The 26,905-nt window shown below is 42.5% G+C and overlaps 1 protein-coding gene across 1 annotated transcript in view; it reads left to right on the plus strand.

Moving 5' to 3' along the window:
• PLPPR4 (phospholipid phosphatase related 4) overlaps positions 1-26,905 on the plus strand; it is a 52,066-nt gene that overhangs the window by 14,854 nt on the left and 10,307 nt on the right. Inside the window, 3 exon segments of the mRNA XM_032218998.1 lie at positions 17,475-17,660; positions 23,368-23,497; positions 25,567-25,762. Coding sequence (XP_032074889.1) covers positions 17,475-17,660; positions 23,368-23,497; positions 25,567-25,762 — 512 coding nt within the window.

Raw genomic sequence — 26,905 nt, forward strand, 5'->3', positions numbered from 1 at the left:
GATAACATATGGGTACCGTAACTCATAGCTACTGTTAGGTTTATCCTCTGTGAACTTATCTAATGCTATTTGAAAACCATCTGAGCTTGCAACTGCAACATTAGTCTCTGGGTATCACTTTAACTGTGTAGCTGTACTGACAGAGGGAGAGGAAAAATTGCAACTCTTGAAAATGGATCAGTCATATAAATAAAGCAGACGCCTTGCTCTGCATGGCATGTTGTGAAATGAATAGGTTTGTAACTGCTCTCCCTTGCCTATTGAGTACTGGTAGAGAGGAATGGTCTCTGGTAAAATTTACAGAAAAATGTGAAAGGTTCGTCAGTTCTCTGTGTCCCCTAGATACTATTTTGAAGATGTCCTTTTGTGCTTCACCATTCGGCTCTTGCAGTGTCTGCCACTGAGAGGTCTAGTTCATGAATAATATGTGGACATCTAATATGTGAATATACTGTAGGCTATGTGTTGTGACCCCGCCTCGGCCCACACCAAAGCACTCCGAGCCAAAGATACTTTACGGAATTTATTCACAGACAGGCAGGTCCTTGGCAGCAATCCAGCACAGGCAGGTCCTTGGCAGCAATCCAGCACAGGCAGGTCCTTGGCAGCAATCCAGCACAGACAAGCCTTGGCAGCAATCCAGCCTGCCAAGCTAACACCACAGTTCTCCAACATTAGTTAATATGTTGACTTCTGCAAAAGGGGCGTGTGCACAAGCATTCCTTTTATAGTCTGGAGAGATGCCTAATTACCACCAGCTGAGTGCAATTACCTCCTGTAACTGCATAACTGTTCTTTACGCCTATTAGCTCTCCGGTGCCAGGCATCTAGGAACAACTCCCTTGGCTCCTCCCCACTGCTGACGTCCGGATCATACTCCCTTGTCTCCTCCCCACTGGTCCAAGGCTCAGGCGTCTCCTGGTGGCCAACTAGCCTCTCTGTGCCCTGCTCAGAGTCGGAACCCTGTCCAGGGTCCTCCACATCCTCCAAAGCCGACTCATAGGGCCCCTCGCTGTCGGAGTCTGGTGGTAGCTCCAACAGCTCCTCCTGGGCCACAACAGTTATGTATGTATGTATGTAGAGCAGTGTTTCTCAACCTTAGCAACTTTAAGATGTGTAGACTTCAGCTTCCAGAATTCCCGAGCCAATAAGCTGTTGTGATATGCCTACATACAACATCAACACAAACACACGCACACACTGGTTTTCTTATTTTAAAAGCATTGGCAATATCTTACAGGATCAAGAAACATGGGATTGGAAAGTTTTATTATCTTGTGAACAGTAAAGGTGTCCTTTCGTTATTACATTGCAGTGTATTTCTCAGGTTTAGCCCAAGAACCACTCAGAACACTCCAGCTAATGTACAGTTTTTTGTTTGCTTACATCCAACAGACAGAATCTTGCCAGACTAAAGCTTTACTACATTTACTTTAACGGATAGAGAGATTGGTCCTGGGTGGCTATTTTTATTTTCTACCTCTGCCTCTATCCATCTTCAGCTGTCTCTTGTCTTGTCCCTCTTTCTTGAATGTGCTTCCTCCTTGCCTACCGCTTCAATGTGGTTCATCACCCCAGTTCTCTCTTGTTAAGCACCATCTCTCACACTATTAGAATAAACAAGGAGCATTGATGAATGTATAATACCGAAATCTGATTTGCATTCTCCAGATGGGTTTTGATTCTCACAAGTTGTAGAGGAAGGTTAAAAGGATAGAGGAAGGTTCAAGGCTATAGAGAAAAAGAACAGAAGGATAGGGATTAAACCCCACATTGCCAAGATCAGCCCAGCATTTTAACTGCCAAATTTTGCATTATATGATACAGAGAATTTTCAGCACCAAGTCAGAACTTCAACTGAAATATTGCAGTCATTTAACTGTTGTTGTTTTTATTTATTAAATTTATATCCGACCTGTTGTAATAGGAGCTCATGGCTATATAACAGTGCTTCCTCCTTCATCCCTCCCACCCCCCTGCATGACCAGGTGGATTGGGAGAAAGTAACCCAATGAGTATCAGTGGTTGACATAGCCTGGGTTGTTACTATTATAATTTATTAAATTTGTCTCCGTCCTCCTTGTCCAGTATCTTAACAACTCTAGCACATTGCCTGTGCATTTTAAAACTCTTCAGGCTATTTTGGAAAACACATATATTTTTGCACATAGTATTTCTATTTAATAGGAATAGTTTCTGCTAGACATTTTAAGCACCTCTGAAAATAACAACGTGCCTCATTTCTACATCTAGACATAGCACTAAAATTGCAGTCTTCGCCAATATATTGCACGTAAAGTAAGAAAATGGCCTGCAAAGACAAATCAAAGTTAAAATAAACTTAAGTTTCACATGCTGTTAGATCTTTCCTTGACCTAGTTAAAGAGGTTGTATGAACACACGCTGCACTGCTTGAATGATAGGCCAAAGGCTATTCTTCTGGGGTCTTTCACTAGGGGGAGAAAGAACCTATGCGAACTTCATTTCTACATGCTGTGTGACTCATAATATTTTACTACTCCTTAGGGGTACTTCAAATTCTAATTTAATGCACTGATTGAATAGCCTGAGTGGATATCTTTTGGTTTATGATGAAAAGTTTAATATGCCCCTATAGCAAATAAATATGTTCAGAGACACATAGCGTTTTGTGGTTGCCTTCTAAAGAAGAAGAGAGAAAAGCAGACAATTTATGTCTATAGATAATGCTATTAGAACTACAACAGGAAGGAATCAAAGAAACCCTACAATGGTGGTCCTCTTCTAGTGAGGTCACATACAGGTAGTCCTTGATTTATGACCATAATTGAGCCCCAAATTTCTCTTGCTAAACGAAACATTTGTTAAGTGACTTTGGCCCCATTTTATGACTTTTTTTGCCGCCGTTGTTAAGCAAATCAATGCAGGTGATTCAGTGGTGGGATCCTGCTGGTTTAACATGGTGATCCCGTGTTTCGCTGCGTGCACATGCGCAGTTTTACCAAAGCTTACATTCCAAGTTACTTCTAGGCGAGTAACACAGCTGAGGCGCACCAATCCGCTCTGCTGCGCTAATCAGCTGAGGCTATACAGGTAAGTAAAGCGCGTGGGCAGGCCAACCTGATCGTCAGAGCGAACCGGATCACTCTCAGCTGATCGTCAGTGCTACCGGTTTGCCCGAACCGGCTGAATCCTACCCCTGAGGTGATATGTTAGTAAGATGGTTCTTAAGCAGTGGGTCACAACCTTCCTAATGCCGCGACCCTTTAATACAGTTCCTCATGTTGTGGTGACCCCCAACCGTAAAATTATTTTATGTTTTCCGTATTTTTTTTGAAAATCTGTGTTTTCCGATGGTCTTAGGCGACCCCTGTGAAAGAGTCGTTCGACCCCCAAAGGGGTCCCGACCCACAGGCTGAGAATCACTGTTCTTAAGTGAAGCTGGCTTCCCCGTTGACCTTGCTTCTCAGAAGGTTGCAGAAGGGAATCCCACAAGACACTGCAACCGTCATAAATATGAACCAGTTGCTAAGCATCCGAATTTTGATCATGACCATGGGGATGTTGCAATGGCTGTAAGTGTGAAAAATGGTCGTAAGTCATTTTTTTCAATGCCATTGTAACTGAACGGTCGTTAAATGAACTCTTGTAAGGAGACGAAGGCCAAACTGCAGTTCTTGAAAATTCTTGATTTATACTTTGTTCCAACATGTTTTCAAAGGGCCTAGGATAGGGAGTTTGGGAGGGAGGAAATTACCCTTGGTTTGGTTTGGTTTGGTTTATTGGATTTATATGCCGCCCTTCTCCCAAGGACTCAGGGCGGCGTACAACATTAAAAAAAAACACATATTACAAAAGTTTTTTAAAAATTAGATAGAGTATCCAAAAAACAAACCCAATTATGATTAACAATAACGTTTTAAAAAACTCGATTAAAATTAACAATAATATATCATTTATTTTATTTTGTTCAGGCCAGGCTGGCTTGCTGGAAAAGCCAACTTTTTACGGTGTGTCAAAAGGACTGGAGGTCGGGGATTATACGAAGCTCTGGGGGCAGCTCATTTCCAGAGGGAAGGCGCTCCCACAGAGAAGGTTCTCCCCCTGGGGGTCGCTAGCTGACACTGTCTGGCCTACGGCACCCTGAGGAGGCCAACTCTGTGGGATTGCACTGGACGGTGGGAGGCTACCGGTGGCAGTAGGTGGTCTCGCAGGTTTCCTGGGCCTAAGCCATGGAGCGCTTTAAAGGTCATAATTAGTACCTTGAATCGCACCCGGAAGACAACCGGCAACCAGTGCAGGCCGCCTAAAAGGGGCGCAACATGGGAGCACCTAGGTGCCCCCATGATAACCCGCGCAGCCGCATTCTGGACCAGTTGAAGCCTCCGGGTGCTCTTCAAGGGCAGCCCCATGTAGAAAGTGTTACAGTAGTCCAGGCGAGAACGGACGTGGGCATGAGTGACTGTGCACAGAGCATCCCGATCCAGGAAGGGGCGCAACTGACGTACCAGGCAAACCTGGTAAAATGCCCCCCTGGTCACAGCCGTCAGGTGTTCTTCTAAACTAAGCCGCGTATCCAGGAGGACTCCCAGATTGCGGGCGCTCTCTGAGGGGGCTAAAATCTCTCCCCTGCAATTTTTCTCACCAAATCCCATTCAATGGGGCCCAGGTAACACAGATGTTCTATTTTAGGAGGTACAATGTCAGTCTGATAAAAGCTTTGCCATCCTTTCTTATGCTTCATCAAAGTCAGTCCTTTTTTTTAAGCCTTGAGAGAGGAGTAAGTTTCTATTTACAAAAAGTTATGTCCTGTTAAAATGATTAATGGGGCCATGTTGATGAAAAGCATCCTTGGGGATGGGGGAGTCAAAAAATTAAGCTATGGTCACGTGAGCTAAACTCTCCCTGTTTTTCATATCCACTTGCAGTGCAGGAAAAAAAATGATGAAGTTTCACTCATAGGGTCACATCTTAGGGGTTTTTTAATTAATATTTCCCCAATAAACATGCTTGAAAGTAAGAAGGAAAGACACTGAAGCTTAGAAGTCTAGAATTTTTGTTTTTATTTGTGATTGATGTCTCACTCTCACTACTGTTAATGTAATTTTTTAATTTATTTATTTTGTCATGCATGTATAAGATAACAGATATAATCTTCCTCCCATATTTGGGCATACCGGGGGTTGTAAAAGAAATCTAATAGATACCTTTCATCCTGGCTTCGCTGATAACAGATAAGAGCCTGTGGCCTAATGGCTAAGAAATCTGCCTAGTATGTAATATAGCCCAGGTTCAAATCCCAATAAGGGTATGGCTAGCTGATGAGAGCTAAATAGCTTGAAATAGATCTATACTAGTCTCCCTTTATTTATTTATCAGCACAAATACAACAAAATGTAACAAAAAGGCAACAGTAAAAATATTGGGTTTCTGCCTGGATGGTCTCTTGTGACGAGCCGAAGGACAAAGAGTGGAAGTGGTGATCTTCCTCCCATATTTGGGCATACCGGGGGTTGTAAAAGAAATCTAATCGATAACAGATATAAGTATAAACATGATTATGAATACAGGAAATGGATACGAATAAGTGGGGACGGTAGGACAGGGACGGTAGGCACGATGATGCGCTTATGCACGCCCCTTACAGACCTTAGGAATGGGGTGAGGTCAACAGTAGACACTCTAAGGTTAAAGTTATGGGGGTTGGAGATGAAACCACAGAGTCAGGTAGTGCATTCCAGGCATTGACCACTCTGTTGCTGAAGTGGTATTTTCTGCAATCGAGTTTGGAGCGGTTTACGTTATATTTGTATTTATTGTGAGCTCGTGTGTATCCAGCAAACACACTTTTTCTAAAGTTAAGAATCTCTTCTTTTTGTGGAGAAATTCAGGATTGGCTTATTCAAGCTAGGATGCGTTTTCCATTGTTACTTTGGAAAGCCCCTATCAATGGTTCAGCAGCCAGGAGAGAAACTTGAAGAGCCGAGGTGGCGCAGTGGTTAGAGTGCAGTACTTCAGCTGACTGTTAGCTGCAGTTCAGCGGTTCAAATCTCACCAGCTCAGGGTTGACTCAGCCTTCCATCCTTCCGAGGTGGGTAAAATGAGGACCCAGACTGTGGGGGCGATATGCTGACTCTGTAAACTGCTTAGAGAGGGCTGAAAGCCCTATGAAGCGGTATATAAATCTAACTGCTATTGCTATTGCTAACTTTGGAAACTTTAAGGCATCGTAAGGCCTCCAGAGCATTTCCCCAAATTGCCCTGGAAATTATAATTTTTAATATGACAGTAGGAACAGAGGATTAAATATACATGTGCTTGCTTGCATACCCAATTTCACCCTCTTATAATTGCCAAGCATAATTGACGTGGAATTCTAATTCAAAGTCTATTTTTTTCATATTTTGTAATTAAAGCAAATTAGGTTATTTGTATAAATAGGTTAAAAAGCTGGTCCTATATCTACATGGTTGAGGTTCCATCTCTCTGATTACGGTATTTCAGCAAAGCATCCATTATGATTCTACCACAGATGTGTTCATCAGATTCTCATTAATAGGCATATATTTTTCATAAGACGTGATAACGCCCGGAGTTCATATTACATATACTACTGGGTACCAGCTGTTCTTGGAAAGCAAAAACACTTGTTTCTTGTTTTATTTCTGTTGTTATTGTTGCTGTCAAAGCTCAACGCTTCCCGAACCAAGTAGAGGTGGGCATCAAACAGATGAATACAAAGACTCCAAGAAAGACCTGGTCAAAAAATTGGATGCCCTGTCACTAATTAAGATATAATTCCATTATTTTCCCATGGGTTTGTTGCTCAAACAGCCATGCCAAAAAGGCATGGAGTTTTTATTGGCACCTTGATTAAGTAAGTTGATTTCTCTTTGCCAGTTGGCTGCAGTTTCTGTTCCATCCATACTGAACATGACTAGAATAGCTAGGCTTACAATAAGATATTCAAACTGTAACAGAGTAACAGCTGGAAGGGACCTTATACTGTATTTTTTGGAGTATAAGCCATACTGGAGTATAAGGCGCACCAAGATTTTGAAGAGGTGATTTTTTTAAAAAAAGTTTTTTTTTTCACTGCCAGCCTCCCAAACCCTCTGCACACCCCTTTTTTTTTGTGAAAAATGGGTCATGTAGAGAGTTTGAGGGGCCTGCTCAAAGTGCTCTTGGGGGCTGGGGGGGGGGGCATTTTTGCATTTTTTGGAAAAATGGGCCTGGTTTTTTTTTGCCAAAAACAGGGCATGTATAGGCTTTGGGAGGCTTGTAGAGTGCTCCTGGGGGCTGCGAGGGTGAAAATGAGCAAAAAACGGTCCCAGGAACACTTTGCAGGCCTCCCAAACCCTCTGCATGTCCATTTTTGTGAAGGGGCAGGGTTTCAGGAGGCCAAAAATGCTGTATTCAATGTATAAGACGCACCCAGATTTTCACCCTCTGTTTTGGGGGGGGAAAGGTATGTCCTATACTCCAAAAAAATATGGTAGGTCATCTAGTCCAACCCCCTGCCCAAGCAGGAGACCCTACACCATTTCTGACAGATGGCAGTCCAGTCTCTTCTTCTCCTTATCAGTCTCTATAAACAAGCTGAAGAACCTTGAAGTGCAAAGTCAAAATGATCAAAGCAAAAAAAGAAAGGGCAATGTTTCCAGGACTCAAGCCTCCAGCCTCCAAGTGGCAGTGTTACTTCCTTTCCCTCTGATATTACAATCCTCTTTGTATTCCTTTTATATCTTCTTTATATTCCAGACTTAAAAGAAACAAAATTCTTAAGTGAAGCAATCGGGGCAGTCTCTTTTATAACAATAAGATTTCCTCACCAAATGGACACACTTTCTCTTTCCATTTTCCTCCCGTTCCAGAGTTGTCCCAACTTCAGCAGCTTTTGGCTGCGCTTCTGTCGCCGGCAAGAAGATATTCTCTAGGATCAATCAGGGACTTTGCGATGTCCCTGAGATCAGCAAGACGTACTCTTCCCTGTCACCGTCTCTTTGGGACAGTTTAGGTCCAAAAGGACCGTCCAGCGGCAAAAGTATTGACTGCGATCAAGAAGCTCCGAGATCGCACATCATGTCATTGCGATGTCAGTTCCTGTCTCCTCACCATGGTATCTTATTAAAGATATGAATTTGCAAAGTTCTTTTTAAAAAGCTATTTTAAAATTAAAGGCAGTTTAGTGAAAACATTTCTTCCTTTCTGCATAAGATTTTCTTCCTGTTTGCTAGATGTCGCACACAGTAGCATTGGATAGGAAGGTGCTGAGCAATATTCTCCCACAATTGCCAAGACAGTGACATTTCCAAAAAGGGAAACAGATACACTGTTCCATGAATGTGAAATTGCTTTTTTGTTCCATGTGTCGTACAGCTAAATTACAGTCTTGAGAGATTTCTCTTTTTGGCATTCCTCTTCCCTCTTTCCCTGCAGCAGGTTACAGGGAAGAGACGAATAGTCTAACAAGGCCTGAACTGGTCTCTTGTATAGAATTCTTAAATTCACCCCAGGGCATGTGACATTATTTAAGCTGAGATGCATCTGCCTTCTCATAGTTTATTGTAATGATGCTTCACCATTTATACTCAGGAAAAAGGTTGATGGATGGAGCTTCTTGATCGCAGTCAATACTTTTGCCGCTGGATGGTCCTTTTGGACCTAAACTGTCCCGAAGAGATGGTGACAGGGAAGAGTACATGGAAAGCAGGGGTGGGATTCAGCCGGTTTGGGCGGAGCAGTAGCTCCGACGATCAGCTGAGAGCGAACTGGTTCACTCCGATGATCAAGTTGGCCTGTCCGCCCGCCCTTGCGCTTTACTTACCTATATCCACTCAGCTGATTGGCGTGGCAGAGTAGATTGCCGCACCTCAGCTGTGTTACTCCCCAAGAAGTAATGTGGAAGGTAAATTCAGGTGTGCAAAACACACAATCTCCGAACCAGTTGTTAAACTGGCAGGATCCCACCACTGATGGATTGATTCATGGATGGATGAGTGAATAATAGTTTGTGGTTTAAGGAAGCTGCTAATGGTACCAATCATTTTAATCATGCAGTCACCAAAAATACATTTTACACTATTTCAGTTCTAGAAATTGAATTCTACACATCTGAAAACTGCCAAAATTGAGAAACAATGCTCTAGAGCAGAATTGGGGAACAATAGCCTCTTTATGACTTGTGGGACTTCAACTCCCAGAATTCCTGAGCCAGCATGGCTGACTCAGGAATTCTGGGAGTTAAAGTCTTCAAGTCACAAAAGGCCATCATTCCCTATCCCTGCTCTAGATCCTTAATGGGATCGGAGGGAGGGTGGGGATCTTGGGCTTGGTTGTCAGAACATCTCAATTTCAGCGCCCCAAGCTTCTGAATAATACTTCCAGGTAGCAGGACAGGAAAAACTCTATGAAAGGCCCGAAAGAAGATTGTTAGCAGTGGGTAAAGAGTATCAGTTATCGGAATGGAGCCATTTCATGTTCACATATGATCCTTCAAGTATCTGGAATATTACATATACCACCTTGAATTATACAAAAGGAAGGATATAATCAAATAACTCTCAAAATTCATTAGAAAAATTATGTTTCTTCCTATTTTTCGCTTAGCTGTGGATCTACTATTGCTTGTTTCCATAGCAAAACAATGTGCATCTGCTCTATTTTCCAGTATTCAGTATGATACATTTTGTTATTAGCCATAAGGTTTTGCCTTCACCAACTATTAGGAACGTCCCCTAAAATCACTGCATTTTGATTAAATAGTAAGACTTTGTGAATTGATATCCGTAGTAGTTGTTCCAAAAATGTATTAATAGGGTATATAATCACCATCGGTAACAACCTGCCATGGGAGTCTCCCTGTCCCGCTGTGGCCGCTAATCTTTTCAAGGAACCGCTTAGAGCACTCAATGTATAAGCGTTGTGGTTGGGAAACGATCTAACTTCCCCAGGATACAACTGTTGGCGAGCAGTTTGAAACTGACTGCCTGGCCAAGCCTTACTGTGAGGCGACCGCCGGGCTATCTGACGGCTGCTAAGGAGCTCCACTCGTACCGCTGGTTGATCCAGATGCTTTAGACCAGGGGTGTCCAAACTTGGGAACTTACTGTGAGGCGACCGCCGGGCTATCTGATGGCTGCTAAGGAGCTCCATTCATACTGCTGATTGATCCAGATACTTTAGACCAGGCGTGTCCAAACTTAGGAACTTACTGTGAGGTGACCGCCGGGCTATCTGACGGCTGCTAAGGAGCTCCACTCGTACTGCTGATTGATCCAGATACTTTAGACCAGGGGTGTCCAAACTTGGGAACTTACTGTGAGGTGACCGCCGGGCTATCTGACGGCTGCTAAGGAGCTCCACTCGTACCGCTGATTGATCTAGATGCTTTAGACCAGGGGTGTCCAAACTTGGGAACTTACTGTGAGGCGACCGCCGGGCTATCTGACGGCTGCTAAGGAGCTCCACTCGTACCGCTGATTGATCCAGATGGTTTAGACCAGGGGTGTCCAAACTTGGGAACTTTAAAACTGAAGTCCACAAGTCTTAAAGTTTCCAAGTTTGGACACCCCTGCTTTAGACGTTCTCAGGTGTTGTTGGAGACTTCAAGCATGGAATAAATTCTGAAACTCTGACTAGTGACCGAGAGAGAAGTAAGGATGTGTCTCTTTGGGCTAGACTGATTTAGGAAACTGAATCCAGTCAAGCCAAGGAGGCGTGTCCAAGCAGTTTCAAACTCAGTCTCTGGGCAGATAGACAGAAGTTATACCCCTACATGGAGTCTCCAAGCAGGGCACAGGAGAATACAGTAAGCATATAATCCTCTCCATCACCAACCATCATCAAAGCCACAAGGGCTTTGAATGTGGCAATGAAGATAAACTGTCCTTCAAGTAGAGCTTGGTTCGTAGAGTCTTCATAGACATATTCCTGTAGTTTTCCTGGCAACAATATGGAAGTGACTTGACATTTCCCTTTTTTAAAAAAAATATGTTTCCTTATCAGCCCTGACTTAATGTTTTCAATTTCCTTATCAATTTGCCACCAGCCTTAGACTTAGTTGACTTTCATCCAAATATTAACCAACTTTGACTGCCCTTCTATCTTTTTTTGAGATGCCACCTACCCCAATAATGGCTAAAGTCTCACTATATTTTAGCCTCCATATCCACTTGGAATCATTTATTAAGGACATAGGTAATTTATTTGAAAAAATGTCCCATCAAACTTCTTTGAGTTATAATTGTGAGTAACCATGAATAAAAGAAAACTGGAATAAATGTTACAAAACATCCATTTTTTTTATTAAAAGTTTTAATGAGTTTTACAATTATATACCTTTCCCCTTCCCTCCCTCTCCCCCCGATCCCACATCCCCTCCCACCCTCCCCCCCAACCTCCCAGAGCAAATACAGCGTATAAACATTTAGCAACCATACACTAAAATAAACCAATTAATTTTAGCATCGTCCCTCGTTTGTACTTTAACTCCCCTTTTGTAAAGCTAACTTTAGATAAGTTGTAACATTCCTTGTTCATTCATTCATAAGCTATCTGAAATTTCTTAGTCCCATATTTATTTTGAATATAATCAATCCATCTTCTCCATTCCAGCTTGTATTTCTCATCTGAATAGTCCTTGAGGTATGCTGATATTTTAGCCATCTCTGCTAAATTTATAGTATAGTAGTATAGTATAAGTTTATTTATAGGCCGCCCTTTTCCCTGAGGGGACTCAGGGCGGCTTACAACTTATGTAGGAGGGGATACATACAATGACGTATAGAACAATACATAATTAAAAAAATAGAGCAACATTCATCATTCGGGCGGGGACGGATTATAATCTTTAACCCCAGGCCTGACGGGATAGCCAGATCTTGAGGGCTGTGCGGAAGGTCTGGAGGGTGGTGAGGGTACGAATCTCCACGGGGAGATCGTTCCAAAGGGTTGGAGCTACTACTGAAAAGGCTCTCCTCCGCGCAGTTGCCAGTCGACACTGACTGGCAGATGGAACTCGGAGGAGGCCCAATCTGTGAGATCTGATAGGTCGCGAGGAGGTAATTGGCAGGAGGCGGTCTCTCAAGTACCCAGATCCACTACCATGAAGGGCTTTATGGGTGGTAAGTAGCACCTTGAAGCGCACCCGGAGATCAACAGGTAGCCAGCGCAGCTCGCGGAGGATAGGTGTTATGTGGGCGAACCGAGGTGCACCCACAATCACTCGCGCGGCCGCATTCTGGACTAGCTGAAGTCGCCGGATGCTCTTCAAGGGCAGCCCCATGTAGAGCACGTTGCAGTATTCCAGCCTAGTAAATTTGTTACTTTTAACGCCCATTCTTGAATAGTAGGCAATTCTTCCTCCTTCCAATACTGCGCCACCAACAATCTTGCTGCCATTGTTAAATTCAGAATCAAATTAGTCTCTATAACTGTACAATCTGTAATTATACCTAACAAGAATAACTGAGGAGTAAACTTTATCCTCTTTTTAAGATGAATTTTGATGAATGGCTGTCAGATGTTTTGAATCTCTGGATGAGTGAGCATTCAAGAAGTCCAAAATGAGAATTTTACAAGGACAATGTGCTTATAACATGAGTCAAAAATTAATTCGAAATGCATGTATTAGAAACTCTATATGCAGATACCCCCAAACTAGCACAGATGTGGCACTTTAGATACATGAATACTTATGCTAATAAAGAATTTCATATGTGTATGCAGGCACTTGCCTTTCAGCAAGATGAATAGACTTTTGGGAGAAGAGGGATAAACATTTGGATAACTTTAATGCATGTTATTAATTTATCATAACCAGTAGCTTAGAATATATGAATAATATAGATTAGAACTCTCAGATGATCTAAACCATGGATGTCACACTCACTGCATCACGTTGCCATCATGTGACATATCGTGACGTTTTTCCTTTCGCGGAGCTGGGGTGGGTGTGGCCTGTATGTCCGGCCTCCGGGTCACCAGTTTGACACCCCTGGTATGGCTGCATGCTTTTGCATACCAGGTGGAATTTGAAAACACTCCTCTTTTTTTACACCAATTTTGCTGGATTAGTTTATTTTTGGCTTCAAACCCAGATGCCAGCCTTGATCAGCAATGGATGGATGAATGCATGGATGGATGGAAGGATGAAGCTCATCCATGTAGCTCAGAAAAACCTGCACCTTTTGTTAGTTGGAAAAATTGCTAATCAACTTCTTATGATTCTTTTGATGAGATCAAAATATTTCTGGACTCTTGCTGGCGCTCAAATTTTATTCCATTTTAGAGAATTGCTCAGTGTATCTTTGCCATATGAACTGAGGATAAAATAACAGTAACCTCACATTGATGCTATCATGATTGCAAAAATCAAATAAATGCGACCATTGCTCTCTGCAGTCAGAAGATTTAAGGTTTTTTATTTGTTTTATTTCTAATTTGTGAATTAACTTGTCCAACATTGGTAGAAGGATTTTTTTTTTGTATCATGAATGAATGAGTATTTTGGGAATAACTTAAACATTTTTAATATTCAGAATTTTCCAGTAGGGAAAAAAAATGCTGATCTAATTTTTTTATGTTCTGCCTTCCAAAGTATACTGTACAAGAGGAAGAGCCGAGGTGGCACAGTGGTTAGGGTGGTTAGGGTGCAGTACTGCAGGCCACTTCAGCTGAATGCTATCTGCAGTTCAGCAGTTCAAATCTCACCGGCTCAAGGTTGACTCAGCCTTCCATCCTTCCGAGGTGGGTGAAATGAGGATCCAGACTGTGGGGGTGATATGCTGACTCTGTAAACCACTTAGAGAGGGCTGAAAGCCCTATGAAGCGGTATATAAGTCTAACTGCTATTGCTATTGCTATTACGACCACAATTGACCCCAGAATTTATGTTGCTAAGTGAGAAACTTGTTACCTGCATTTTGCCCCATTTTACCAACTTTTCTTGCCAGAGTGAATCACTGCAGATGTTAAATTAGTAACACGGTTGTTAAGTTAATCTGGCTTCTCCATTGACTTTGCTTGCTATTGCTATTGCTATAAGATAAATTTGCAACTTGTGCCTCAGCAACAAAGATAGATATTTGCATAGTGGTGGAATTCAACCGGTGTAAACACCGGGTCGCTTTGTGCATGCACGCACACGCACCAAACGCACACTGCGCGCACACACAGTGCATTTGAAATCAGCACTAAATCTTACCTTTTCCTGCAGCCCTGGTGAGAAAAATAGCTGAGACGCGGCAATCCGCTCTGCCGCGCCGATCAGCTGGGCTTCAAACAAAGAAAATATAGGAATAGAGCAGGGCCGGGTGGACAGGGCCAACTGATCGCCAGAACTATCAGTTTGCCTGAACCGGTCCGAACCAGCTGAATTCTACCCCTGCATTTGCATAAAATTTGCACTTGCCAATTAATATGTACAGACGCAAATTTAGAGTGACTAAATTTTAAATAGAAATATTTATCCCTCACCTGAGTGGGGAAGACTCTTAAGTAGATTATGAGTGTACCTGGTTTTCCTATTGCCCAGGTGTGACTAGGTGGCTTCAAGGACCCCATTCTTCCACCCTGTATGTTTATCTAATATTTTAATCAGACTTGGACAGAAATATCTTTATGTAGAGTGCTGTCAAGTAGAGAAGAGGCCTTGTGAGAAAGGGCAACTACAAGATTCACTAGATTGCAGGATCCAATCTGGGGGAATCACATTCTGGTGGGAGCGAAGTTCTATGAGGATGGGCTCCAGCATGAGTCTGAAGCTTGGAAGACTAAATCTCTGGTCCTGGTGACTGACTCAGATTGGATCCTGCAACATTATCCTGGGACATATATATTTCAATGGTGGTATGGCCTGGTATGGGTATACCAGTGGTAGCTGGGAGCAGCGGCCACTGTACCGGAACGATGACTTGTTTGGCCCACCCGCCCGCCTGCATTCCTCACCACTTTTTCATGCAAATGGGCCAATTGCACACACACGCACAGCGTGCGGCGCCTGCGCAACGTCTACCAAGCAGCTGAGTGTCGCTGGGTGGTGGCGTGCGCATGCTCAACAAGGATGCCTGGCCCCCATCGCAGCGTACCAGTTGCGATGGGATCCAGAACCCACCACTGGTATATTTGCCTTTATCTGGATTGCTATAGAGCCCAAGAGTTATGGTAACTACCCACCCATACTGTCAGCGTTCCAGAAAAACCTAACTCCAATTAAAAACTCCAAATCAGGCATTTTGTCAACGTTCCCTTTTATTTGAATAGCTGTACTGGCACCTCTGGGAAAACCTGAATCTGAGAGTTATGGATTCTCCCTCAGTAATTCAAAAACCCAAACCCAGCCCCTGCACCCATCAGTCCATCACATGGTCCAATCACAATCCATCCCAACTCAAGACATCACTCAATCACTCCTCCTCCAGATGCATTAATAACATGACCTTGACCGAAAAGAAGAATGCTATTATGTCTAAGTACATTCCCTCTACTAAACCCCCCTTCCTAATTTTCCAAGCACAAGAATGTGGCAGTGCGGAAGCTTCCAGTGTTAATATGGATTCCAAAGTTGACATACAATGATGCTAAGTGCAGGAGAGCTGCTTATAAATATGCAATAGTTAATGTTGGTGCTCAGTGTAGAGTTTAATCATCGTTTTACTATTCGTACCGCATTATATATTGAAATCTTTTGGTTTTGTTGTAGCTCAAATTGCATTTCTTTAGAAGAGATGAGCAAACTTAATCAAATGCCAAATTAATACAATAATGTGACTAGCCCCACTTAAGAATTATGAATTTACATTATTTTAATGAAGTTATGACAGACAATTAAGCTGCACTTAAATCACTTTAATCCACAATGGAGGAATTTAAATTTAAGAATGCTTACTTTTTACTGAATCATATCTAGGGTTATCAGTGCATTATTTCCTGAATCACATCCAGGGGTATCAATGCAAATAATTTGATACAGAGAAGACTTAAAACAAAAGCTTCCTAGATATTCTGTTCTATACTTGCTCTCTAATTTGTTTATTTTGGTCCCAAAGCTTTTTTATTTGTAGTTATTGATCATACACAAGAATTTCTCGATTAATTTGCCCCGAGTCCCCTGTCCCACTTCCACTCTGCAACACTTGTTGTTCTTAGGACCATATTGATTTCTCCTTTTTTTTAACATTCATACTATCTCTGCCAGTGTTTCTCATCCTCAGCAGATTAAAGCTTAAAGCAAGCAAAGTTGAAAAACATTGATGTACGATCATGGGGTGGATAATTTGTCTGCCACTGGGCCTAAATTACTGGTGAAAGAGATTTTCTCTTCCTCTTGGTGGTTAGAATGCAATATTGCAGACTAATACTGCCAACTGCCAGCAGTTCGATTCTCACCAGCTTCAAGTTTGGCTTAGGCCTTCCATCCTTACGAGGTCGGTAAAATGAGGAGCCAGATTGTTGGGGGCAATATGCTGACTCTGTAACCACTTAGAAAGGGCCGTAAAGCACTGTGAAGCGATATATTACTCTAAGTGCTCTTGCTCTTGCAATACTGAATAGTACATTTCGAGTCTACTCGAGAAGTGACATGAGGAAGAACAGCTAAGGGAAGTCCAACTGTGTAACCAAATGTTTTCTTGCATAAGGTTGCATCTATCTTAAAGCCTTCTTAAAGTCTGAGTTTACTATTAATATACACATCTTCAAGATAGACCTTACTGGAAAGATACAGGTTGATGCAATGAAAATGTATAATAAAAAATTAAGCTAAATTTAATTTACTAGTAGTAAAATGAAGCAACAATAGCTATAGTTAAATAATGATTAATAATGATAACGATAGATATAGATATATTAGTTTGATAATATGAAATTTTATGTAAACAACACATGGAGATTATGAGAGGAGGTTTAAAAGTTTTATCTAGAATATGTTATAAAGATGTATTGTGATTGGATGATCTTAGGATGATTTAATGGAATGTTATCATATAATCCTATTCTAGATTTTGAATATTATATATAAAAGGATGTAAAAACAATTATAGTCAAATTAAGGTCGAGATCTCACCGGCTCAAGGTTGACTCAGCCTTCCATCCTTCCGAGGTGGGTAAAATGAGGACCCGGATTGTTGTTGGGGGAGATATGCTGACTCTGTAAACCGCTTAGAGAGGGCTGAAAGCCCTATGAAGCGGTATATAAGTCTAACTGCTATTGCTATTGCTATATAATAATTGCGACATACATGAATATAGGTGAATTTAAAATATGTGATTTGATATGAAAAGCAGGTGGTGACTATGGAAGAGATGCATAGAAATACTGTAACCAACTGACACACTTTCTACAATTTGTAATGGAAGATGGGTTTTTTATTTTTATGTTTGTTTTTCCTTGTTCAAAAACAAGTAAAAATTGTTGTTGTTGTTTTTTTTTAAAGAGATAGACCTTAAATATGTACATGGTTTTTAAAAAAGTAACTTTCGTGTTTCTTTCTTAGCTGCCCATACTGGCTTCCTCTGTTGTCAGTCTCTATTTCCTTGAACTCACGGATATCTTCAAGCCAGTACATGCCGGATTCAACTGTTATGACAGAAGTTTGAGTATGCCATACATTGAACCTTCCCAAGAGGCTGTTCCTATCTTGATGTTGCTCAGTTTGGCTTTTGCTGCCCCTGCCATTATGGTGAGTTAGAGAATTTCCCACTTGTCCTTATTCGTTTTATGTTTTGCCGGGGGTCAGAAAAGTGTCAGCAGAATACCTGATCCTCAGATCTGCAATTCCCATCTTCAAAAATTGATCCAATGATTTATTTGCAGAGAGCCCCATGATGGGTTTTGCTCACCTATAGTCAAAAGATCCAGTGGTGACAGATTTGGGCAGCTGAGTCTGAAAAGCTAACCTGTTAAGGAGTGTTTTCCCCTGGGATAGGAAAGAAACTTTTGAGGGAGAGCACGTTCTCTTCAGCAGCTGGACGGGTAGTTGAACATTATTAGTTCTTTTGAATGCTGGTTCATGTGATCAAAGCTGAACTCGAGTTCAGAACTGGGTTGCATACCAGGTTTTTAGTATATCTCCTTGAACTTAAAGAATATTGGATTGAAACTGTTGTAGCCCAGCAGGAGCCGTTGGAGCTGCCACCAGACTCGGACAGCAAGGGGCCCTATGAGTCGGCTTTGGAGGATGTGGAGGACCCTGGACAGGGTTCCGACTCCAAGCAGGGCGCAGAGAGGCTGGAGGAGCCTGAGCCTTGGACCAGTGGGGAAGAGACAAGGAAGTGTGATCCGGATGCCAGCAGTGAATTGTTCCTGGATGCCCAGCACCGGAGAGCTAATAGGCATCAGGAACAGTTGCGCAAGTACAGGAGGTAATTGCACTCAGCTGGTGGTCATTAGGCTCCTCTCCAGACTATAAAAAGACTGCTTGTGCACACGCCCCTCTTGCAGAAGTCAACGCAGGAACTAATCTTGGAGAATAGAATTGTGAGCTTGGCAAGCTGGATTGCTGCCAAGACTTATCTGTGTTGGATTGCTGCCATGGCTTATCTGTGCCGGCTTACTGCCAAGGACCTGTCTGTCTGTTAAATAAATTCCGGAAAGTATCTTTGACTCGGAGTGTGTCAGTGTGGGAAGAGGGGGGGGTCAGAACAGGAACATATAGATCAAAGAGAAGTATTAGTTGCCAGAATAATTTAGACTAGGTTGTACAGTTTACTGGATCAGTTTAAATGTTTCTCTGCTTAGTCATCCATGTCTCACTTGTTTAGTTTCAAACTTGGTTAGTGTGGCTTGGCATACTTATTTATTTATTTATTAGATTTTTTTAAAAAAATCCAACCTTTGTTACTTTATAAGTATCTTAAAGTGGCAAATGTGAGTACCTACCTCACACTCCTTCTTCCTCCTATTTTCTCCACAACAACCTTGTGAGGTGAGCTGGGCTGAGAGAGAGAGTGACTGGTCTAAAGTCACTAGCTGGCTTTCATGCCTAAAGCAGAACTAGAACTCACAGTCTCCTGGTTTCTAGGCCAGCTCATTAACCCTAAATCAAGCATAAACCCAGCCCATTCAGCTTACCGTATTTTTGGGAATATAAGACGCATCTTTTTCCCTCAAAAAAGCGGCTGAAAATCTGGGTGCATCTTATACACTGAATACAGCATTATTGGCCCCCAAAACCCCACCCCCTTTGCAAAAATGGCTGTGCATAGCCTTTAGGAGGCTTCCAGAGTGCTCCTGGAGGCTGGGGAGGGAAAAATGACTGAAAAACGGACTGTTTTTTGCTCCCTCCCCCAGACCCTAGGAACACTCTATAAGCCTCTTAAAGGCTATGCATACCCTTTTTTGAAAAAAAGGGCCCATTTTCTCAAAAAAAAATATCTGTTTTTGGGAGGTCTGCAGAGTGCAAAAACTTTTTTTTAAAAATTGCCTCTTCAGAATCTTGGTGCGTTTTATACTCCGGTGCATCTTATATTCCGACAAATACGGTAGCTTACAGTTCACTGTTATACAAAGCTGGAAAATTGGTTAATAGTGTGATGGAAAATCATTCAGTATCTAAACCCCAATCAACAGCCGCATGGCTTGACTTATGCTCCTTCCAAGGGAGATCTTCATATATAACAATTGAAAGCAATTGAGAATTCTATAAAAATAGAAATTTTCAATCCCACTAGTTATTCTTGATCAAAGTCCCAGCACCATAATGGTTATACTGAGGCTCATTATGTTATTGGAAGCTGATTTGGACAATAGCGCTTAGCTTACTAAATCCCTTAAGTCCCCCTTATGGTGGAATTATACTATCTTCACCATCCTTATTTTGCTGTAGGGGAAAATAAGGGAGATCCATTAAGGTAGGTAGTACAGCTGAAGGTTGAGCAATAATGTCGAACTACTGCACTCTCAATTACACTGAGATCTAGTGCATCAGAAGTTTTCTAAAAATGGCCTCCATAATTTTTAATTAATGCTTTAAAAAGAAACGTCGAAAATATTCTTTGCATGACTTTTTACCTAAAACACTTGGAGAATACTGTGATTCTTACTAACTAGAATTCCATTTCTTCTTGCTTTCTTTCCAACAAAAAAGGAAGCCAATATTAAATAATTGAGAGTTGGTTCATTCATGCTTCTTGCTCTGTAATGTGCAATTAAGTCTGCGGTTCTAACTAACATACCTGTTGGGGAGAATTGAAAGAGGAACAGCCACCTCTGTCAACTATTGTAAGATCTGTTGGATAACCGTGAGCAAAAGATATGCTTTGGATAATGAGATGGGCAGCACATAAATTAAATAAATAAATAGCAACAAAACTGCAGGAGAACCAAATTAAATTGCATTCCGACTTCAGCAAAATAGGGAGATGGCCACAACATCAGTCAAGCTAGGGCAAGCTGTTAATAATCTTAAGAAGTTCAGCTACATTGAACAGTTACCACGGACCCTGTTCTGTTAGATTCACCTATCTCTAGCTACTTTTGTTGTTCTACAAGATAGGATGCCTGGGGCCTAAGAACTTGGTATTGTTCCCTGTGATTGTGCTGTCAAATCTGGTGGAAAATTAGCCAATTTTGGAAGTACATTTGTAATTGCTTAAAATAAGAATGAGAAGAGAAGTTTTCAGAGAAGCAAACCACGCATTTCCTCCTTAATTTGCCACTGAATTTTGACGTAATTTTGAGGACAGCAATACAGTTTTCAAGCTAGTTTGATTCCCTAGGAGTATCACACAACTGTCCCCGCCATTAAATCCTCTCCAAAATTATTGCTCTAGCCCAGGGGTATCAAACTCAAGGCCCAGGGGCCCGATCCAGTCCACCGGGTCTCAGATCTGGCCCATGGGGCCGACTTGGAAAAAGTGAAGGACTGGCCTGCAGTGCCTCTGCCAGCAAAAACAGCTCAGTAGTGTTGTCATATAACTCCTTGTGTAGGTGTGGCGGTCACCCATGGCCCAGTGCATAACAGGGCATGCGCAGCCACGCTGAACCACACAGGAAAAAAACAAACTCCATAACATCCTGATAGTTCATAACATAATATCCTGATAGTTCACTCTAGATGTGCCTTACCCAACGACGCCCAGGATTTGACCATATATAGACAGAAGTTCCCTGAGCAGTAGATTAGCAATTGTAGTTTGACAGGCTGTCTTAAATCACATGCTGATTGCTCCTCCTGCCTTTGTCCTATCTCAATAAAAGGGGGTCCCAGACCCCAATCTGGGTCGCCTCATCCCGAGAAAGCTCGTGTCCGTGTCTTTTCTCAACATTGGCCTCATGAGCGAACCACGGGTACGTCACACAGTAGGGCTGCGCACGGCCCTCATGCGCTCCATTTTCACTTGCAGAGGGTTGCAGGAGGCCGTTGCAGCCAGAAACAGAACTCAGGAGCCCGTTTTTTGCTGGCAGGAGCCCCTGACGTGAGTGACGTTCAGCTGGACACATCCACCCTGTTCATGCCCACTCCAGTCCCTCAGGTCAAACACAACCCTGATGCGGCCCTCAATGAAATCGAGTTTGACACCCCTGTTCCAGCCATTCTGGAAATATCTTAATTAGTAAAAAAAAAAAAAAAAGCCTCCTCCAGCCATCTAATCAACTTCTGATGTGAGCTGTGGATAATCTTAACTTTGAGATCTCAAAGTTGCTCTCTACAAGAGGAAGTAGTAGTTGCTTCTTAGCTACTCACAAAATTATGGGGACCTCTGCCAATATCATGCTCAAGGGGACAAAATTGCCAAAAACCAGTCAAATCTGTTTAGCTACTCAAATGTGATAGAAGTGAATGGAAATGAAGCCGAAAATACTGGTGTAGAAGCACTACTAAAATATGTCTTAATGACAGTCAGAGCTGATGTTGAAAATTGCCAACCCAGGGAAGTATTTTCATGAGTCAGTAAAGCTAATACAAACTGAAACAGGTAATTTCAGCCCAGCCTTGACCGCTGTGATGAGCACTGACCTCTCAAAACATTAGCAGTTCAGTCCATAACACCTAGAAAGCACTAAGCAAGAGAAGGAATATTTTCAGAATGGCAAAGCTAGGTTCAAATCTTCAAAGTTTATTTAGCAGCCCTGAGCATTTCTCCCAAAGTTAACTACTTCAGAGGTCAATTTTTAAACTAACATAGTGTGTCACAGTGATAGCAGTGTGTTCTGACCCCCCTCGTCCCACACTAAAGCACACTCTGAGCCAAAGATAAATTACGGCATTTAATTAACAGACAGACAGATCCTTGGCAGCAAACCGGCGCAGACAAGCTTGGGCAGCAATCCAGCACAGATAAGGCTTGGCAGCAATCCAGCCTGCCAAGCTCACAATAATGTTCTCTAACATTACTTTCCGCATTGACTTCTGCAAAAGGGGTGTGTGCACAAGCAGTCCTTTTATAGTCAATGCGTTGACTTCTGCAAGAGGGGCTTGTGCACAAGCAGTCCTTATTATAGTCTGGAGAGGAGCCTAAATGACCACCAGCTGAGTGTAATTACCTCCTGTACTTGCGCAACTGTTCCTGACGCCTATTAGCTCTTCGGTGCTGGGCATCCAGGAACAACTCACTGCTGGCATCCAGACCACTCTCCCTTGTCTCCTCCCCTCGCTGTCGGAGTCTGGTGGCAGTTCCAACGGCTCCTGCTGGGCTACAACAGCAGTGTATACCCCTTTGTTTTCTTTGTACATATGAACATATTCATTCTCTGCTTTCAATCCAATTCTCCACAAGCAATGTCAGAGAGCTGGAAGAGATCTTAGATCAACTGTTGTTTCAGCCAACAGATCTGATCATTCCTCTCGCAAACAAGATCGTGTAAACATGCAGTATGTTCCCTGCCCTCGCTGAGAAAATTGAATTAAGAGTTATCTGGGATGTAATAAGATAGGATAACTTTATTGTCATTTTTTTAAAAAAATGTGAGCACACTGGCCCACGTTAAAAATGAAATTCTGTTGCCTGCTCTCAAAAGAAAGTATTTATCTACCCAAACACCTACATAACAAATATATACACATGTATATAAATACATAAATATATACCGTGGTGGCGCAGTACTACAGGCTACTTCTGCTGATCACTAGCTGCCAGCAGTTTGGCAGATTGAATCTCACCAGGTTCAAGGTTGACTCAGCCTTCCATTCTTCCGAGATCAGTAACATGAGGACGCAAATTGTTGGGAGCAATATGCTGACTCTGTAAACTCCTTAGAGAGGGCTGTAAAAGCACTGCGAAGTGGTATGTAAGTCTAAGTCCTATTGCTATTGCTATACCTGTGAGCATCCATACTTTGGTGAATGAAATTTGCACTACAATAATTACATTAAGTGCTTTGATTTGAACCGGACCCTGCTCAAACTGTTGCCACAGTTACCTTGCAACCATCTTTTGTCATTGCAGATTATGGTAGGCGAGAGCATTCTCTACTGCTGCCTTTCCAAACGCCGGAATGGAATTGGAGCCGAGGCCAATATCAACGCAGGCGGCTGCAATTTCAACTCTTTCCTTAGGAGAGCTGTCCGATTTGTTGGTGAGTTTTTCTGATGGGGTTTCAGGGTTCTATAGGGACCGGGACAGTGGTGGGTTTCAAAAATTGTTCGAACCTACTCTGTGGGTGTGGCCTCCTTTGTGGGAGTGGCTTGACACCCATGTGACCAGATGGGAGTGGCTTGCCGCCCATGTGACCGGATATGAAGATGCCGACGACACTTGTCAGAACCACCTTAAATTACCTCACACACAGCACTGGCATGCATAAGAATATGATGTAAACTTGTTTTTTAAAAGGCATCTTTGGTTTGCGTTAAAACAACTTCAACACACGCAATGTTCTGATTGCACCACAAACTCAGTAGTCATCCTTACCTTTCACAGAGGCACTGAGTTTTACAAATATGAGCATGATAGTATAGAATAATCATATCCAAGGACCAGTGGTGGGTTTCAAAAAATTTTGGAACCTCTTCTATAGGTGTGGCTGCTTTCCAGGTCCACTGGTGGAACCTCTTCTAACCAGTTCGGTAGATTTGACGAACTGGTTCTACCGAATAGGTGCGAACTTGTAGGAACCCACCTCTGGACCGGGATGAAGCTTTACCTTCACTGCATATATGCAATCCAAGGTGGCTGCCTCGCCCCAATCCACACGCTCGCTGGACTGAATGGGTTGAAGTACTCACCATGTGGATTGGCAAAAAAAAAAAAGCGCTCACTGGTTCAGAATTATAATACAGCTATATAGAGGAATAACTACAGTACTACAACATTACAATATCAGCTGACATTTTACTCTGTGTGCAGACCAGCCCTGAGGTCACCAGCTAGCGTTCCAAATTAGAATAAACAGTATGTCTGTTTCACCAAAAGTTATTGGTCATAGCATTATATCATGTGGCACATCATACATGGACTAGAAATATAAATTAGCATTTCAACTAGATTAGTAGAACCCAATCTATATATATAAAAGCAGATGTGTGTGTGTTTGTGTGTATATGTTCCAGCATAACTCTGGAACATCTCGAGCAATTTCCACCAAACTTGGTACACAGATAACTTACTCTCTGGAAACAAATATTGTGTGGGTAAGACATCCTTAAAACCTCTCAGTGTGTGTGTGAGTGTGCGTGTATGTGTTCCAGCATAACTCTGGAATGCCTTGAGCAATTTTAACCAAACTTGGTACACAGATGACTTACTCTCTGGAGGAAAATATTGTGGGGGTAAGACACCTCTAACACTCCTTGGGGTATTGGTTCTGTTAAGATACAGTCTGTCGTGCCTTTAAATGGCTTCTGCTACAGTGCCGTAAAGTGGCTTCTACTGTACAGCGCAATGGAGTTACCATGGTAACAACTTCACAGTACTCCACAAGGGGACTTCCTCTGGTAAGGGGAAAAATACAACATGAGAAATTACGTTTGGTCTGGACATTTTCTCCCTATAAATAAATACCTGGGCAACACCAGGCTATCAGCTAATAATATATAAATGTCAAGAATATCTGTGTTCAGATATCAATATCTACACCAGTGGTAGTCAACCTGGTTCCTACCGCCCAATAGTGGGCGTTCCAGCTTTCATGGTGGGCGGTAGGGGTTTGCTGTAACTCTGCTTTATAAATTTTATAAAGTAAAGTTACTTCCCTACTTTATAAATCACCATTACTGTGGAACCGGTGGGCGGTTAGAAAATTTTACTACTAACAGAGATACAAAAGTGAGCAGTAGATATAAAAAGGTTGACTACTCCTGATCTAGACCATCTAACCATTAAAGCGCAGCATTGTTTATATTTTAAAAATCTGATATAGGACCACTATATGCCCTCAGCTTACAACCGGTCACACAGCGTGATCTATAGTTTGACCTAGGACCCCGCAGTCACACTGAGGGAGGATACTATGCCCCATTTCTACAGAGAGCCCCAGAAGAGGCCATGTGAGATGTGAATCCTATTCAGGGTTGTCTATTGCTGAAGTGGAAGTCCAAAGCACCTTTTCTGTGGGGTCATTTACATGTCTTCCTACAACTGGGTGTTTAGCGATCCATTTGGCTTTCCATTGACCAAAGTGTAATCATTTTTTTGTTCCGTTTCTAGGTGTCCATATCTTTGGCCTTTGTGCTACCGCACTCGTCACTGATATCATACAGCTGTCAACTGGATATCAAACACCGTATTTCCTGACTGTATGCAAACCTAATTATACTTCCCTCAACGTATCGTGCTCAGAAAATTCTTATATTGTGGAGGATATTTGCTCAGGATCTGATCCCATTGTCATCAATGACGGCAGGTTAGAAACATATTTAGTAGTTTGTTATTCAGTATTTGTTATAACTTGTTCATCATGCATACACATCTGATTGTAGCATTTGTCTGCGTATTTTGCTTTTCCACAAGGCAAGCCTTTGCTTTGTAATTTACATAGAGTGTTCTTCTGATCAAAATGACTTCTAAAGTTGCTTCCACCCATCGCCGGCAAGGCCTGTCCTCCCAATTTTCTGTATACAAAAATAAAATGTAACACACAGAGTAAAGGAGGCTGCAAGAGATGAAGAGAAAAGAATCAAGCTGGAGTCTTTATTTTTTATAGGTTACAGGTTTTGATTGAAATCATGTGGGGAAAATATAGTTCGGTCAATTTTGGAATGGCTTTTTCAGGATGAAAAAGTTGGGAAGAACCCAAGGACATTGGTGTTGCAGCAGAGGTGATGAATAGTTGTCTTTCTCTTACCTTAGCTGCAACCCTAATGCATTATGGTAGCTGCCAATTTAATTATTAGCCAAAAGCAGGAAGCGAAATGACCAAGTGTCCATTCCATCATTCCCCCTCCAGCTCCAGGTAGCACGATGTGATGCCTGATAGCTACATGTTGTGGCCTAGCAGGAGCCGTTGGAGCTGCCACCAGACTCCGACAGCGAGGGGGCCCTATGAGTCGGCTCTGGAGGATGTGGAGGACCCTGGACAGGGTTCCGACTCCGAGCAGGGCACAGAGAGACTGGTTGGCCGGAGGCGCCTGAGCCTTGGACCAGTGGGGAGGAGACAAGAGAGTGTGATCCTGAGGTCAGCAGTGAATTGTTTCTGGATGCCCGGCACCGGAGAGCTAATAGGCGTAAGGAACAGTTGCGCAGTTACAGGAGGTAATTGCACTCAGCTGGTGGTCATTAGGCTCCTCTCCAGACTATAAAAGGACTGCTTGTGCACACACATCTTTTGTAGAAGTCAATGCATTAACGAATGTTGGAGAACAGTATTGTGAGCCTTGCAGGCTGGATTGCTGCCACGGCTTATCTGTGTTGGATTGCTGCCAAGGCTTATCTCTGCCGGTTTGCTGCCAAGGACCTGTCTGTCTGTGAATAAATTCCGTAAAGTATCTTTGACTCGGAGTGTGTTGGTGTGGGACGAGGGGGGTCAGAACAGCTACAATCAGTATCA

This window comes from Thamnophis elegans, chromosome 5 (genome assembly GCF_009769535.1).
Source record: "Thamnophis elegans isolate rThaEle1 chromosome 5, rThaEle1.pri, whole genome shotgun sequence".
Taxonomy (NCBI): domain Eukaryota; kingdom Metazoa; phylum Chordata; class Lepidosauria; order Squamata; family Colubridae; genus Thamnophis; species Thamnophis elegans.